We start from the raw sequence: 18,591 nt of genomic DNA, 5'->3' as shown, positions 1-18,591 counted from the left end.
ACAGTAACAGCCACAACACAAGACTCACTACTGTTCTCACAACACGGCTCACCACTATTCCCACAACACAACATTAGCGTACTCTGTTTGACTCTCTCTCTCTCTCTCAACCAACAATCATCAATCATGTACTCCGCATCAACCATTAAATCCGTGTACAAGCCTCCGTTGCCCAGATCTCCAATTCGCCTTCGACCCTCTCATGCTGCTCATTCATCAAACTCTATTGCTCTTCAAACGCCACCAGGTTCATTCTTCTTCTTCAAGCCCTAATCTCTTTTTTTTCTTTTTTATTTATCTTTGTGTTTTTGAAACAGGTTCCTTGACCAAATCTCAGAAACCGGTTCTCTCCCCGAACATTCGACCCGAATACCGTACCATTTCGTGCGAGTTATGGGCTCTGACCAAGATGGTTCGTGACGAATTCAGCAAAGTGAATTCGGAGAAAGCTGCCACGAATTCAAGTGTTCTGTTCGAGAGAGGGAGATTCTATGACGAGTATTCCGCTAGAAGGAACGAAAGGCTCATGAGAAAGAAAGGAGTAACTGCTGTTGATGAAGGTAAGGCTAAGCCCGTTCGCTCTCTTGGGGTTACCATGGAATCTGGAAAAAAGACTAGTGTCAGAAAAATGGGAACTTTGAGGAAATCTATCTCTGCGGCTTACTCTTCTGGGGTGAGTGGAACACCAAGGTACATGCTCAGAAGCATGACTAAGGAAAATAAGAAACCTCCTCTTGCTGCAAAATTTGACAAATCTGTTGTTGCTGGAGAGAAGAAGATGGGAACAAGAGGAAGAAGGATCTAAACCTAATAGTATTTTGATTTATTTTTTGGGGGGAAGGGGGAGATATTGAGAACTCGATTTAATTTGATGTTTAGGGTTGAATCTTGTTCTCTATTTTGGTTTATAGTTTGGTCATTTTACTTACATTTCAATGGATCGTTACAGTTCATTTGAAATCATCTTTGTGATTCACATATGATAGTAAATGCATCCATTATATGTTAGCATTTATTTTTTCTCTGGCTATATTTGATTCAATGGTTTGATTTATTTAACAATTTACAAATTACTCTTTTTCTGCTTGACTGGAATTGCAAATTACTTTAATAAAAATATTAAAAACGAAATTTTGAGTCATGAGTAAATCATGATCAATCGACAGAATGACATTTCTGGTCAATTTTTCAAAATTCATATCCAAGAACTTGAAGTCTGTTTAGTAGTGTACTGGTCTCAAATTTTTGCTTTCTTTCACCTTTCATGCCCCATAAGTGTACTCAAAATTTGGCAAATCTGCTGTGGCCAGAGAGAAAAAGATGGGAACAACAAGAGCAAGAAGGACCTAAATGTAATAGGATTTTAATGTTTTTTGGGAGGGGAAGATTGAGAACTCGATTTAATTTGATGTTTGTGGTTGAATCTTTTTCTCTTTTTTGGTTATAGTTTGTTAATTTTACTTACCATTAATTTTACATCCATCATTTGTCGGGTATATTTGATTCGATTGTTTGATTTATTTATTTAACAATTTATAAATTACTCTTTTTCTGCTTGACTGAGATTTGCAAAGTACTTTTAATAAAAAAAAATATTAAAAACAAATTTTGGAGTCATAAGTAAATTGTGATTAATCGACAGAATGGCATTTCAGGTAAATCATGATTATTGGAGAGTTAGAGCGTTATCATTTTACTTTAATGCATTGTTTAGTACCGATCTCAAACGAACGAATAAAATGCTGTTTGTTTCCCCCTTTTAAACCTTACAAATTTAGCGCATTTTCTATTTATTTTTTGCAGGGGGGATTGGATACTATTATATGACAATGTTCCAGATAATATGATAAATATTCGCAACTAAAAAAGATTTTCAGTTGTCTGCATCTTCTAGATAATATGTATAATATACATACACGACGATAATTTGACGAACATTTATCCAAAATTTATTCAACGATATCCAAAAGCCTGCCTATCCACCAGCTGGATTTTCATGCTCTTGAAGCCAAGAAAACACTTAATATTCACAAGGAAAAAAGATTCTCAGTTGGCTGCATCTTCTGGTTTGTCTCGAACTACCTCACTTTCAACAGAAGCTGCTACTATTGTCTCTTCCAACTTATCCAAATTGATACCTTCAGTTTCTACAGAAACCAATTCACCAGAAATTTTTGTAACTTCAGCATTTGCTGCAGCTAACGGCTCTTTCACCACATCCAAATTGCTATCTTCACTTTCTAAAGGGGCAGATTCATCAGGAATTTTTGCAACATCTGCTGCAGCTAATGTCTCTTTCACCCCATCCAATTTGATATCTTCACTTTCTGTAGAAGCGGATTCATCAGGAATTTTTGCAACATCTGCTGCAGCAGAAGTCTCTTCTACCCCAACCAAACTGTTATTATCGTCGTCTTCTTGACTTTCTTCCACTCTATAATATGCCTTTGAAAATTTTCAAATTGAATTAGCAATTGGCATTTTAAGGGAAGAGCAAACGAAAAACTTTAACATGGCAGCTCAAACTTAATTTTGAAATATAACAAATCAACCACAGACAGAATAGAGATTCAATTCACATATGCCTTTCATAATCATTCATCTTATTATTTTCGACTTTCCAGCCAAACTAAATTAGCAATTCACATCTTTGTAGGGAAAGCACAAATGGAAAGCTAACTTTGCAGCTCAAATGTACTTAACAAAAAAAGCATAAAATCATGTTAATAAACCACACTGAGCTTACACAGTTGGCTTGGTGGTTAAGGGAGAAGGGAAGGGGGGGAGAGGTTGTGGGTTTGAATCCCCCCAGCTAACAAAAACTAACATATTAATAACTAACATTTGTCTATAAAAAAAATTGTGTAAATAAACCAGATAAAAGAGGACAATTTATATAAAAATAAATAAAAATTAGAGGGCATCAGATAAACATACCACACAAGTACGAGCAGGGGAGAGGACCTTGAATGAATTGGGGCGATTATTAAAATTTGTTTCAGGGACTCCTGGTATGCCTTCTGGGGATGTGAAGTGGTCTACATCATGCCCCACCTAGGAGTGGAAAATGGTCAATCTCGGCCCAGCATGAAAAATTGACAAGGAACACATAATATTCAAGAACCGCTGAATTATAGCAACTGAGTTGAACTCTAAAAATCAAAGTCATGTGTCAGTTGCCCCCCTCCCATTCTTCACTCTTCACCTCTCACAGCCACTTCGTTTTTCACTACCACTTACAGGGGAAAATCAGAACAGTTTATATGATCTCATAGTGTTGGTTCCACTTTTTTCTCCTTAGTTATTATCCAACCTCATCCACACACACCCTAATCTCACTGCTGCTCACAAGTACCAATTGGCCTGTAATAAATCATTAGACTCAAGCAGAATAGAAGGTTTGGGAGGTAAAATAAAATTTTAACAGTTTATATTTATTAAAAATAAAAACTTAAGGGAAGCTATTGCAATTTCAAAAAAAAATTGGGGACGATAGAGTGGCATCCCCCTTGGGCTGACAGTAGTTTCTTCCCTGATTATACTCATGTTTACCGCAGAGAGATTAGGGCTTACTCTTCCACGTCCTCCAAATTCCCAAGCATCACTATCCAATGCAACTCTATACTTTCCAGGTAAGTCACATCCAACTTTATACCTGCATATTCAACATTTCAGCCAAATTATTTGTGGTTAACAGTAATTACTACAGTAATATTCTTAAAATTTGCCAACAAAATACACAATTTGTTGCAATTAATATCCCTAAACACAGATGAAAAATGAACATATATTGCATACCCTTCATATGTATTCTCTGGATGAAAATTGAATACAAATATCAGATCTCCTCGCTCAAAGACTATAACCTATAAAAGAAAAAACTATTAGGCAGTTAATTCTAAAATAGCAATCAGTTACGCATGACATTAACTCAAAGTCTCTGAGTAGACAATGGCTTGTTAACGGTTTTATCTTCTCCAATCACTCGTGTTTGAGAAATATCCTCTTCACATTATGGTCACAACACCTATTGTATATTTTCTTGAAACTTGAAAGCAGTTCTATTTTAATCAATCTTGATACAAGACAAACTCTTAATTGAATAGCAAGTGGCAAAAAACATCAAATTATGAATGAGTATAGTACAATCATTTGGGGGCATATTCACCTTGTCATCATCATCTGCACTGCTCACAATCTGTTTTGTTGATGCAAGGAATGAGAATTTATCATCAAGCAAGTTCATTGCTCTGTCAAATGCATTCATGAACTGCACATCCAAAAACAAAATTATAACATATATCTCAGACAAGCAACACACTGCTAGAGGAAAAGATAATAAAGAGTTCTGCAGAAAGGAAAAAAAAGGGGCTCCACAAATAAGATTGCATAGTTGCCTTCTGCATCACACAAAAATAAGCCGAATTACAGTGCCCATGTTTTACCACATTATTCTGAGGAAAATAAAGATCTGAAAATAACCAGCTTCAGCCCTAGCATATCATCTTAACATAAAGCTAGCACAGATATTCCATTTGTAACAATCCATTTTGATTATGAATTTCTGAAGTTGATGAGAAATTGAGGATTCAAATGTTAAATGTGGTTAATGTTTAAAAATAAACTTGCTTCATCCAAGCATAGCAATTCAAGGATTCCGTTGATGTTAAAAATAATTGAACTTTCCGAAAAGTCCCAGAAATGAATTCACAAAAGAGATATCAATGTTGTGTTACTGTTGAGTTGATACATATGGGAACTATAACCCACCCCCAACCCCCACAAAAGACTAACACCAAACACAAATAAATAAATAAACAATATTACCTTATATCTCAAGTGATCTGTATCCACCAGATTCCACTGACGCCTGCACTTCTCATAACTCCATCCATTGCCTTCTCTTGGGAAATCAATCCACTCTGGATGGCCAAACTAAAAATGGCCTCATGAATATAACTTAACAAAATTTATACATGATATACAACTATAGTAGCAAGAGTGGGATGCTACTTACAAAAAATTTACATTATATTTAATAAAAAAATCATGATTAGCTGCACCTACAATAACACAGCGAACAGCAGTTTTGTGGGAAGAAGAGTGAAGCAGTATACATACCTCATTGCCCATGAAATTAAGGTAGCCCTCTCCACCTAATGCCATTGTTATGAAGTGTATCATCTGCAAAAGATTGAGATAACAATGACTCCAAGGAAGCAACAATGATTATGTATTACATTAGAAGCTTTGCAATCCAATTTCTATATGAATGATGTGGTGCAGTGATCTTTATGATCAGATTAATGACCTTCTGAAGAGCAATCCCTCTCTCAACAATAGGAGAAGCATCAACCAAGCTAGACATGCCAGAATACATTTCTTCATCCATTAGGAGAAATGCAACAGTCTTGTCTCCAACAATGGCCTGCCCAAGGCAAAAATTAAATGACATTGATAGGAGTGGAGTTAAAAAACAATGTGTCCCCTCCAGTTTCCATCATTTTGCTGTTTACAAATTTAATTTTGCCTAAATTCTTAGTATTTCTATCACAAAGATAACTGAATATACAATGGCAAAGCTAATACCTGATCATGGCTTTCAGCATAGGAAACACATTTCTCAGTGTATCTCCTATTTGTCAAACTCCAAGAGATTTCCTTCATTGACCATGCATAGTCGTTCTTGTTCTTCAAGTAATCAATCCATTTATCAGGGATTGCCATGGCTAGACGATAGTCAAAACCAATTCCACCATCAGAAACTGGTTGACCAAGTCCAGGCATGCCAGAAACATCTTCAGCAATGACAGTTGCATCTGGCAAAATACTATGGATCAGACAATTAGCCAGCATCAGATAGACAACAGCATCCACATCTGTTGCTTCACTAAAATATTCATTATAATCCCCTGTAAATGCAATGTTGATTCCATGGTGATGATACAGCATTGATGTTACTCCATCAAATCGAAATCCATCAAATTTAAACTCTTCAAGCCACCACCTTAAATTTGATAAAAGGAAACGAAGAACTTCCCAGTTAGCATAGTTGAAGAGTCTACTGTCCCACAATTTATGATAGCCTCTATCTCCAGTATGGAAGTAAGAATCTTGTGAGGTTTGGCCAACATCAAAGCCATTGAGTCCATCAGTAACATTATTACTAGCATGACTATGGATAACATCCATCAAAACCTGCAAACCTAGGCTATGGGCCTTATCTATCAGATATTTAAGATCTTCAGGGGTTCCAGATCTACTGCTCACAGCGAAAAAATTTGTTACATGATATCCAAATGATGCATAATAAGAATGCTCCATCACAGCCATCAGCTGGACTGTATTATAGTTATTTGCCCGAATACGGGGCAAAATCTCATCTGCAAATTCCCTGTAAGAGTTTATGCGGGGTTCAAAGCTACTCATCCCCACATGAGCCTCATATATCCGCGGGGCCTTTGGCTTTGGTGGACGAGGATATTTAAACTGATACCTGCAGAACAAAAAAGGTGAATAATTTCATCTGAACATAATCAAGAGCCAAGTGTGAGGAAAATATAGATAACAAATGTATTAAAGAATGGAAGAATCACTTGATCTAGTTAACCAATTTTCAACTGTTAAATCCAAAACACACTTTCCTCTTTCTCTTGCAAACTAAACCTGAACAAAAAGTTCTTTTATTTTTTAATGGCCAGACAGAAAAGAGGAATATGACATGCCAGAGTGTATGAAATATAAAAAAAGTGGAACTCCTTTCATTGGCACATGGATTCTATCATAACACATTTGAAATCGGTATTAGTTGATTGATCAATCATGATTTGATGTGACAATTTCAAATAATGACATTTGATGGGATTTTGGTAGAATTCATTAGAGAAAAAAACATTAAATTTATATTATAATAAATCATATATCATGTTACATTTGCATTTCATGTGCCTCAAAGATGAGAATTCATTTATAATCCAACTGAAATAATTACATACATTTTGATCCAAACTTTTAAACTAATTGTAATTCACTTGAAAGCTATAAAAAAATTGAATTTCAAAAACCAAGAAATTATTCACATGATTTGAAATTCAGTTAATATGTGGCATACATCAAAGTCCCTTTTAGTATTGATCCTTCAGATGCAATGCTTAATTTTTTTTAAAAAGATAACATGACAACAGATATTCAATAGGTGAATAATGGGACCTCTCTGAAAGTGGTGGATCCCAGTAGACACCATCATATGGTGCGGCAAATCTGGTAGGATCAACAGTGGCATATTTGATCCAAGCAGGGATGCGATCAACCCAAACTCCATCCCCGTGTCTAAATCTAAACTTCACTCTTGAATTGTGTGGTATGGCAGAATTTCCATCAGTATCAGGGATCCTAATACTCCAAACACCAAACTGATTTTTTTCCATCTGGTGGTTGGAACCATCCCATCCATTAAAGTCTCCAATAATTTGTGCTTCCCTGCATTGAAAGAAATATAAAATATGAAAAGAATACTAAATAAAACAATGACAAATAAACTTGACAAATATATAACTTACTGTGCAGCAGGTGCCCACTCACAGTAAACAATACCACCTTCTTCTCTGTTAAATCCAAATTTCAAATAACCTGAGAGAGAAAGGAGAAGGGAAAAGAAAAGGAAATATTATATTAAAACTGTCACTAGAATCAATCTAACAAATTAGTGAGGCATTTTAATAGAAATCAATCCAGTTGAAGCACGGATATGATACAAGATGGATAAGATATGACATGGACAGGGTGATACAACAAATTTTAAAAATTGATAGACATGACACAACTATAATACAACATAAAAAAAATAGTTTAAACTACAAAATTAACATAAAACACAAGGCTCAAATCAAAAAAGAGAATATTTAAAAAGCAAGCATAACTCATTGTAGAAATCATAAAATGCTATAGTTTATCTAGTAATTCTGATATTCCCATCTGCTTCGGTGTAAAAGTTCAACAAATATAAGTATAAAATTATATAATGCAACTAGGAGTACTTGAAATATCTGTGAAGTGTCTGGTAGAGGTCTGACAGGGATACAACGCAAACACAGCTACTAATTTGAAGTAGGATGATATCTCCAACATAATCAATTGATTGTGTTCACACAAATTTACATTATTTTATGTTTGCTTGTGTGTGCTAGAAAATTTACTGACTTACCTACCATCATGGACACTGTTATGACAGATGGGAAAAGTGGTTAGGCACAGTTAAATTGATTAATTAGTTAGTTAAAAGGGGATATAAGTTAGATAAATATGGAGAAATAAAGATGTAGGGATTCATGCAGAGAATTAGAAAGTTCGTAAAGGAGAAAACCCGAAAGTTTTTTCTTCCATGGTCCGTATCTTAATTGCTCAAGAAAATTGTTTGGTTCCTTTGTTCATACCAATTTCTTAGTTCTCTTTCCAGGGTTCACAATAGACACTCACTATTAAATATTAGTTGAGTAATATCCCAACTTTACATGTACATATATATAGATTGCAGTTGTGCACAATATCTTTGCAGTTATCTTATTTTGTATGCATAGATATATAGAAAAGAAAAACAAACATGAAACAATGGCAAGAATCATAATCACCTTGAGAAAATTCTTCAAGACCTCCTTCATATTCTTCAATAAGCTTTTTCTGATCTACATATCTCTTCAGTCTATATTTGAAGTGATCTTTATATGGCTTTAGGGATGGATCAATATGAAAGATGCCAATGTTTTCTAAGTCTTCCTCGGTGGATGACATTGTTGATTTGTCATCTGTCATAACAGCTATGCCCTTGAAATGAGAGCTCACCTAATTGTAGGAAAACATTGAGAGAACTTATCCACAAGCAGCCTATTTGCATATGTGGATAACAGATATACCAATTTTCATTTAAAAAAAATTGTGGCAAATTTGTCAGACTAGAGTCTAAATTTTTCATGCCATTTTAATTAATTCACTTTTCCATCTGGAAGAGATGAGTAGAAATAATGAGAGAAGTTTAACACACTATGATACACATTGAATTCATTAACTGTTACTTTTGATATGTTCATGTTTAAACCAACTTGGGCTCCATAATCACATTTAGGAACTGCCACCAAACATAGTGAACTATAACTACAATTTATACAAGAGAATTGATTCCGACAGAAGCAACAAACCGTTCTTAAATGCATGTACTCCAAAGGACACTGGATATCAGTTAGGACATAGGACAGCATATTTGCATTGAAATTTCTCAAGAAACACTGACCCTAATTGTTTAAATAAGAGACATGAAACATAATCAAATATACCCTCTCGTGTATTGATCTTCTCGATCCAAAACTGAACCCATATCCATGTGGATTCCGATAGCCGAGAGCCAGATTTACTGGCTTTTGTGTCGCAAGATACTGCTTACTTCTCACAATCTGCCAAAATTAAAAAACAGAAAATCATACATGATTAAAGCATTACAGATGAAAGCAATCAACACATAATAGTTAGAAGCTGATAACCCAAATCAAATCACTAAAGTTTAAATTATGAAAAAAGATAGGGATATATTATGTAGCAAAAGCAAGTGGTGGTGTGGTGGAAAAGATCTAAATTATGCAGACCAATATTTAAATTTTAGCTAACTCTCACGAGAGCTTTGAACATGAACACACTGTCATTCACATTAGATTTTGACAAACACGCGATGGTGTTTGCGGTAATTTTAATTCGCTGTTCAGAACTTACTATAGTAAGTGATTCAGCCATTAGTCTACAGCCTAGAAAAACAACTTGGCGCTACGAAATATCTGAGATAATAAAAGACACGGTATGTTTTATATTTATATCTCTGGCTAATGATTTCACGCACTAGTTATTCTAGAAGAAACAGTGAAAAAAATCTAGGGTTAAGGTTATTCTATTAAGGAGGTGAAAAAAATTAAAAGGAACCAAAATGCTGGTTAGCATGAAATCAAAACAGTGCCAAGAAAAACAGCATAAAAAATCTAGAGAGTAGAAACAAGAAAACAGAGTCAAAAAGTTTACTGAAGTTAGTGAAATTACGTGAGTGGTGCAGGCAATGGTTGAAGGGGCAGAAATAAGAGGATAAAGGCCCAAACAGTTAATCATCTCCCCGAAAATCCAAACACGGCCTTGGAGTTCGATCAAGGTCTCCAAGTTCGACTTGAGCTTCAAGCAATGTCCGAGAACATGAAGAGACGAAGAACAAAGGCGTTGTTTAAATAGCAATGTGCTGAACAATCAGCCATCAGGGACCCAGTTTGGGATGAATAATTAACCTTAAACCGTCTTTTCAATGCTAGATTACAACGAAGAAACAGAGCAAAGTAAAGCATATCCTTCCCCACGTGAACAAGCAAGCAACGGTGCTAGAGTTTCCATCTGTTTGTTTTTTATGCGTCCCCAATAATATGAAATCAAACATGTAGTCATGTTTATCAAGAATATAATAGTAAGAGAGTAAAGTAAATACGTTACTGTTAATTACTGAATTAAAAAATATATATTAAAATAAGTACAATTATATTTTTCATAATTGTTTTTAAGTTATATTATTTTTATAATAATTATTTTTTCTTTTATTTCTTTAATTAATGCCTTAGGGATAATTGTTATCCAAACTCTTAAATTAATATGGCCTTTTTCTTCTAGAGACTCTAAAAGTAAAAATTATTTAAGCTTTAAATAATCTTAATTGAACAATTTTTACTTTTTAGTTCTTTTATCTAAAAGATATATGCTTGATTATTAAATATTAAAATAAATGTTTGAATCTACTATCAATTTTTTATCTGAGCATTCTTCAATAATGATTGTTAATGATTCTATGATTTTTTTTCCGCTAAAGTCTCTAAAAGTTTTCATTATTTATAATGAGTTACCATTAATATTTGTTCATATCACTTTATTTAATAATTTAACAATTTAACGTACTCATATAATTTTATCATGTAAAATAAAATTTTATTAATGATAAAAAAAACTATAATCATTTTATAACATTAGTTCACATTAATTATTGAAAAATTAAATTCCAACATTTAAGTACCATGATTAAAATATGAAGCATGATATTCATGTTTATCCATAAAGCTGTTAGTAATAGCCTTTTAATCTATGAGAATTAAAATAATAATAATAATAATAATTAGTCTACTAAACATGTACAACATTTATCTTAAATAACGAGAGAAAGAGTGTCTCTCATAAAAAATATACATATGTCTTTGAAAAAAAAATATTTTTCATTCAATATAAGAAATTTAGAATCGACTGTAAAATATTTATCTAATTACATATACAATACATATAAAACTAGTATTTAAAGGTATATATATATATAATTTAAAAAATAAGTATTTACTTTTAAAAAGAAAATACTTGCCTTGAGTCATTTAAGTTCATTTCTCCTTGTCAAAGCACAATTTTTTTAGGAAAGTCAAAGCACGATTTAGTAGTCTGTAATGATGAGTTGAATTCCTCCCCACTAAGAACATACATGAATTCTAAATCAAAGTGACTAGTTACTAATACATTTCATGATATCTTTTCGTATGATTCTAATAACTACTTATAATATATAACCAAATTACCATAACTTTAATTTTAAACTAATCAACATTTGTAATTGTATGTTTTTTAGTTATTATTTATTTATTGAACATGTATTCTAATTTATTATTTTCTATGATAAAATACTCATGAAAAGAAAAAAAATGTTTGATCATGTATGTTTTTTTTCTTATTGATCATGTGAATATGAAACCACTCATCACAATATTATTGTGTTTATTTTCTATAGAATTATACTATTACCTTTATTTAGAGTGTAAATGAGGTGAGTTATGAATTTTTTTATTTATTGAATTATGAAAAAGTAATAATATATAATATTTGAATTCTACATGTCAAATTTTGAATACATATTTATATTTGTAGATTACCCATGACATGAAAATGTTTAAAAAATATTAAATTAATAAAGTTAAAAACTAATTTAAGAAAGTTTATAATAAAATCAAGAATAATTGAATTATAAATTGTCTGAATCATTAATGATGACATAATGTTAATTTTATTATATTTTCTAGCAATTTCAAACCGTTGGAATTTTTTTTGTTCAAAACAGTTAACATGTATTAAACAACTTATAGCCAAAATCTTGTGCTACATATCTAACATACATGTTGTCTACCAATATTAATGATTTTGCTTAATTTATTTAACATGTTAACCCTATTTACTTTATAGAGGGTTTGAATGTTTCTAATTTTTATGCACAGGACATGTCATCGTTTGATTCAACCTTCAATAAACAAACAACAGAGAACTTGAGTGACAAGGTTGTTGATGAATATATGCTATGAAGCATCCATTGCGTCACCTTCTGTTTTTTGCTGTAAATATTAGTACTTCATCCCTTTTTTCGGCCAGAACCATCATTGTTGTCATTAAATGTTTCATAAAATAAAAAAATGATTATTTGCTTTAATGTGAGCTCAAAAGGTAATAAATGTTTCATAAAGTGTCAGCATGTTGTCTCAAATTACACATGCTCTAGTTTACAGTGGTTTGAATAAAATCTAAGATTCTTGAATAGAAAGAGAGAAATTTAGTGGCGGAATATTTAAATATAAGTTTGTTAAATTGTTTGGACAACATGTGATGCTTTTTAATATTCAGTTTTCTTAATACCTATTAAATGTTTCGGACAAATAATTATTTATGATTCAGAACTACTATAAAACATAAAAGTAAAATCAACGTAACGTGGTCATTATTGGCTTGAAGGACCCCTTCGGGTCAATTAAAAAACAAATTAAAATAGGAATTTTAAAACATAAAGGACTGAAAATTGGAAAATTACAAAAAAAATAGATAAAATGATATTTTTTCTATAATTTAGAATTACTATTATTTCAAAATGGCAAGAAGTTTTATGAAATATCTTTTTTCCTTATACAAAATTTATATAGATATATTTATCATCAAGAAAAATTTGAAAATATATCTATATCTCTATCTTTATATATGGGATTAACTAAGTTTTTATTATCTAAAATTTTTCAAAATTTAATTTTTAATCCTTAAATAAAAGTTTAACAAGTAAAAGTTCTTTAACTTCTTTTTCATTACCATTTTTAGTCCTTAATTTTTTATTTGATCGATCAAGATCACTAGATTTTTAGAAATTTTAATTTTTAGTCTTTAAATAAAATTTAAACTTTAAATTCATTATTTTTATTTATTTAATGAGATTTCAAGACTAAAAAGTAAAATTTAAAAAAATTTAAAGATTAAAAACCTTAATGAAAAAAGTTGAAGGACTTTGACCATTCAAATTTGTGGTCAAATTTTTGTTTAAAGACTAAAAATTGAATTTCAAAAAAGTTTAGAAATTAAAAACTTGATCAGCCTTATATATATAAAAGGAAAATGATAAAGGATTAATTTAAATCAACAAATAATTTTTTTCATAAATATAAATATAAATACTATGTTATAGTTAGAAGCATTTTGTGGATCACTTACACAAACAATTGGGAGAAATTTTCTTTTAAAATAAAGAAAAGTAATAAATATATTTTCAATTATCATTTATGCACATTTAACTAATAACGCGAAAGGAAAATAATAAAGGATTTTAATCATATTATATTTTCAATTTTGGTTCTTAATCAAAATAAACAAATTTGTATTTATGTAGTCAATCACGAATTTTAAAAGAAAATTAATAAGAATATTTTGTGTACAATTAATGATTTTTTTTATTTAAATTGATGAATAATTTATTATAACTTGCCCACCACTCATTTCAAGTTAATTTCTTTGTATGAAGTAATTGTTGTAATTACTTATTGATGAAAACACAATGCATAGTATCTTTCAACTCACAATATTGAGCGTAGAATTGATGGAATATGCACAGTATCACATTAATGGAAAACACACAATATCGAGTTTGATTGGAAACATTGTTTTCAATGGGAATAAAATTATGATAAAATTCTATTATTTTGGTAGAGAATAGAAGAGAGAGGACAAAATACATGTAAAAAAATTTAAGGAATCATGAGATGAAGTAGAAAATTAATGTTTAAACAATAATAAATATTGAGGTGTAAAATTAGGATTCAAAGTAGAATAAAGATGGGATTCAAAAATAAGGCTTAAAAAATAATGAAAGTGGATCGAAAAATATAGTTTTTTTTTTATTTTTATACAAAAAAAGATATTTTGGTAATTAAAATATATATAAAAAAGAGAAAAGGTATATTTGGTAAATTACGAGGTGTAAAATAGCAAAAGCCAAGCCCTTTTTAACAATCTTACTTGTAGGTTAACTATCAATTAATACTTAATTTTGAGCTTTTGTAAGTGCTATTGGGCACTTTTATTGAGAGATTTTTTTTTTACAAGCAAATAAATTTTGTTAAAATTCAATTTCAAGCACAAGCTGTGGCCAAAATGGGCCTATCAAAATAGCATACAATACATCTAATTATATTGAAAGATCTTTTAAATAATAAAAAAACACATACATCTAATTATCATTTCTCATATATGTATATAGTATAAATATGGAGAAAATTGATTGTCTTCTTATTTAAATATATTTTTTTCACTTTCAAACAAAAAAAAAATTGTCTCTTATTTTTTGTTGTTAATTTGTTTAAATAAAAAGTTGGTGTTACGTATTTTTATTTTTCTCGTCTTATTACTAATTTTAAATTTAATATTCTTATTAATAAAATAAATATTTTCATATTATTTTTGTAATATAATCATTAAGTATAGTGTAAATTGGACATGCCTTGAAAACTTATTCTTCATTTAATTTATAGCATCATAATGATAGATTTTTTTTATAGGGTAAATAAAATAAATATAATTTTCTTATTTTATTTTTTCCATTTTTTAAATATCTCGCATGATATGTAAATAAAGATATCATAAATGTTTTTATTTTTTAATTATGAACTTAAATGAGGATACAGTTTAAAAAAATAAAAATATGAGGTGTGAATAAATATATTAAATTGTAACTAATTTTACAAAAATACAAAATAAATAAACTTAACTGATTTTGACATTCATCTAAAAGAAAAAAAAACTTAGATAAAGGTAGAATTAGAAAAAAATGAAATAATATAGATAAAAACATGAGAGGGTTGATAGGCCATTCGTATATATATTACTATGTTCTGTCGTGTCACGGTTTTATAAATAATTTAAATCACTATTAAATCTGAATTCTACATTCACTCATTTTTGTCAATAATAAATTTTGAATAATTTATATCTCAAATGTTTGGGTAAATATTAATTTTCATTTTTGAATTTGTAAACATGTTAGGTTATTAAAAAATATGAAAAGTTAAAATTTTGTTCTTAAAATTGTAAAAAATGCGACAAGACAAATTAATTATACCATTAATTTTTTTGATTGACTCAAATTGTTGTATTTACATGACATTTTTGATGATGAAGTATCTATATGACATTTTTGATGATGATGTATTTACGGCGAATAAGTGTAAAAAAATTGACCTTTTTATTTGGTCTTTAAATTTAACCCCTTAGTAAGTTTTGGTTGATGAACATAATTACATACCATTTAGGATTCTTAAAAATACTTATGAATTTTTAATAAATGACATTTGTATAGTGATAATAATTATTTATGGTAATGAAAATTGAATGAAAATAATTGTCTAATATTGTAATTAGAAATATTATATTTTATATTTGAAATCACTATTAGTTTATTTATTATATTTTAATTAAGTTCAATTTTTAACAAATAACATTATAAACAGTGGCAAACAATAATACAAATGAATTAAAAATAAATAAACATATCATAAGAATCAAATTAAAAATATGTAATGTGTAAATATATAGATACTAACAACTAATTTATTTTTAAAAGTTTGTATGTTTATTTAACTAAAAAGGTAATTAAAAATAAAAGATACAAAATGAATAATTTTATTCGACCAAAATTTAAGATAAAATTAGATTTTTGTTCACCTTGACTAATATAATAAGTGAACTGTATTTTGTATTCAATTTTGTAGATAATATATATTGTATAGTGATAGACTATAACTACTTTCTCCATTAAGACTATAATGTGTGAAATATATTTTATGCTCAATTTTATAAGTTGTATATTTTAATTTATAATAAATTATGTCCTTTAATGTTGAGTTATTGAACAACAATATTAAAACTATAAAAGGGTACGTAAGAAAATATTCTAAGAATTTTGTTTTAAATGCTCTTTTATACTCAGTTGTTATAATGCGTTGAGTTTTATTAATTGTATTTTTGTTATTAATATTATTTCATAAAATATATTAATTAATTAATCTAACATTTTACACATTAATAAACATATAAGACAATAATTTAATTCGAGTAGAAGTGAAAAAATATAATAATGTCTATCATAATAATATTGTTGCATTTTAAGTGAAGAAGACATTTTAACGGAAAAGACCAATCCTAAGACTAAATTGTCACTTAGTGATCAATATTATGATAGACTAAAATATGTAAAACGTCCATCACAATAGAAGTGAAAAAAGTATGGTAATGTCTATCATAATAATTTTATGTAACAATAGACTTAATTGAAATTTTAAAAGTGTTTTTTGGAACTAAAATGATAACACATGTTAAGGTTAAAGAATAAAATGTCACTAAATGATCAAATTCATAGACTAAATGATAACAAGTTGTTAAGTTTAAAGAACAAATAAAAAAGTTAACTTTTTGATATGACAATCATTAACTGTGTCATCATCAAAAGTACCACATAAGTACAACCATTGCATTAACGGAATAGACCAGTTCTAGGACTAATTTGTTGCATTTTTTTATAAATTTGATGATAAAATTTTCATTTTTCATTTGAGACCTAATTGTCAATACCTAACAAGTCAAAGGACAAAAATGATTTAAATAAAATCCATTATCATGCTCATGATTACACATACTATGGAGTGTTTTTCTTTGTTTGGTTTATACATCAAGTTAATAAAATGTTAATACAATATTATTTTTCATTAATTAATTATAATCAAACAAATGTCTTTGTTTTTATTTTTCTTGATGAATATTAATAATCTGTTAATTTTCTACGTTGATAATATTTAAAAAATGATTTAGCTATAAATTTTGTAAAGGAAGTTTTGAACCCAAGTCAAGAGAGCTCCTCCTATTCTTCAAACTTGACCTTTTGTATCTCTTTATGTGAATTTGTTAGTAGACAACTCCTTCTCTTCTTCTTCATACATATCATCCACAGATTGTTTCTGTATACGGTGAGGGGAATGACATGAAGTATCACTCATGGTGAGTTAACAATGTGCATGGCTTTATCTCATCCATTCATACTGCATTCCCATTTTGTCCTTTACCATATCACCGTTCAGATGAAAACGCAACCGATACTCTCTAGATTCGCACAAGTTCACGACAGCGAGTCAACGACCAAAATGGTTAGAAACTTTTTAATTTGTGTGTTTCAAAATTTGGCATTTTTTTTCCTTTGACAGAAACTGAATCATGGCATTTCATTATTCAATAAGTAACTGAAATATCTAAGAAGAAATATATTGATTTTTTTATATATATCCAAAAATTTCAATATTAAAATCGATAATTCATACGATAAGACTCATTTGATTTTATACATTATTCAAATGTTTGAATTTGAATTTTCTAATAAATTCAGAACTTTTTCAAGGCATTACTAAAAAAATTACATAGTGTAGCATGACTGTATGAGATATCGTTACCTTGCAAGGGAGTGAACAATAGCATTTATTTGACTCTTAACAAATTTTATTTTATAATTTTTTTGTCTTAATCTTCTTGTTTATTAATAATTTTTTTTCAATTAATTTAAAATTTAATCAAAAAGATAAATAAAGTCTAACTATTTTAATCTTTAATTTTAGTTGGTAAGTTTTTACATTAAAGAATAATATATTCTATTGGAATAAATATAAATGTATTGAAAATACATGTGTGTCAACTAATTATAAATTATTTTTAGTGTAACTTTTAATGTAATAATCACTATAAAAATTAAGAATCTTATCATATATATATATATATTTTTTTGAATGCTTCTAATTTTATATTTTTTTTTATTAAAAATGAATATGAAGAAAAACAATTCATTTTGGTTTTTTATATTTTAAACAAACTTTAAAATAAAATTTAGTATATAAATTTTAATAAAAAAAGCATGTGATTATATAAAATATATAATTTAATTATAATATTTTGACCACTACTAGAAAAAGATGTTTTTACGACAGCAATTTTACGACGGTTCCTTTGGAACCGCCTTAGAAAACGAGTTAATGGTATCTTTATAATTATCTTGTTTTATTATGTACATTCTAAGACGGTTATCAATAACCGCCTTAGAATGTGTGTTGGTCAGAGAAAATAACGACGGGTTTTTTTAAAAAAACGTCGTTATCTCAATTGAATTTAATTAAATTAAAAGCGCAGTAGCTAGCCCTAAATATGAGTCGT

At 29.4% G+C, this 18,591-nt stretch overlaps 2 protein-coding genes across 2 annotated transcripts; one reads left to right on the top strand and one right to left on the bottom strand.

Annotated features, from left to right (window-relative positions):
• On the top strand, positions 1-1,010 carry LOC100306057 (uncharacterized). Its single transcript, NM_001249952.2, has 2 exons — positions 1-247; positions 318-1,010. The coding sequence occupies exons 1-2, from the start codon at positions 127-129 to the stop codon at positions 803-805; spliced, it is 609 nt and encodes a 202-aa protein (NP_001236881.2). The 5' UTR covers positions 1-126; the 3' UTR covers positions 806-1,010.
• Positions 1,011-1,926: 916 nt separating this feature from the next.
• On the bottom strand, positions 1,927-10,445 carry LOC100792499 (1,4-alpha-glucan-branching enzyme 1, chloroplastic/amyloplastic). The gene is made up of 14 exons (XM_003523032.5): positions 10,075-10,445; positions 9,327-9,443; positions 8,628-8,838; positions 7,560-7,629; positions 7,210-7,479; positions 5,590-6,496; positions 5,312-5,428; positions 5,122-5,184; positions 4,828-4,935; positions 4,169-4,270; positions 3,799-3,866; positions 3,574-3,655; positions 2,938-3,054; positions 1,927-2,445 (listed from the first exon to the last, which is right to left on the bottom strand). Exons 1-14 carry the CDS (start codon positions 10,138-10,140, stop codon positions 2,047-2,049), a joined length of 2,697 nt encoding a protein of 898 aa, XP_003523080.1. The 5' UTR covers positions 10,141-10,445; the 3' UTR covers positions 1,927-2,046.
• Positions 10,446-18,591: the final 8,146 nt, after the last annotated feature.

This window comes from Glycine max, chromosome 4 (assembly GCF_000004515.6).
Source record: "Glycine max cultivar Williams 82 chromosome 4, Glycine_max_v4.0, whole genome shotgun sequence".
Lineage (NCBI taxonomy): Eukaryota > Viridiplantae > Streptophyta > Magnoliopsida > Fabales > Fabaceae > Glycine > Glycine max.
This window is presented reverse-complemented; position numbering and strand designations above follow the sequence as displayed.

Excerpts from the sequence above, each read along its gene's own strand:
- LOC100306057 (NM_001249952.2), top strand. The coding sequence starts at position 127 with ATGTACTCCGCATCAACCATTAAATCCGTGTACAAGCCTCCGTTGCCC. Across the intron at positions 248-317 it reads TGCTCTTCAAACGCCACCAG|GTTCCTTGACCAAATCTCAG; the intron begins GTTCATTCTTCT and ends TTTTTGAAACAG.
- LOC100792499 (XM_003523032.5), bottom strand. The coding sequence starts at position 10,140 with ATGATTAACTGTTTGGGCCTTTATCCTCTTATTTCTGCCCCTTCAACC. Across the intron at positions 5,429-5,589 it reads ATGCTGAAAGCCATGATCAG|GCCATTGTTGGAGACAAGAC; the intron begins GTATTAGCTTTG and ends TGCCTTGGGCAG. Across the intron at positions 2,446-2,937 it reads CCCCTGCTCGTACTTGTGTG|GCATATTATAGAGTGGAAGA; the intron begins GTATGTTTATCT and ends AAATTTTCAAAG.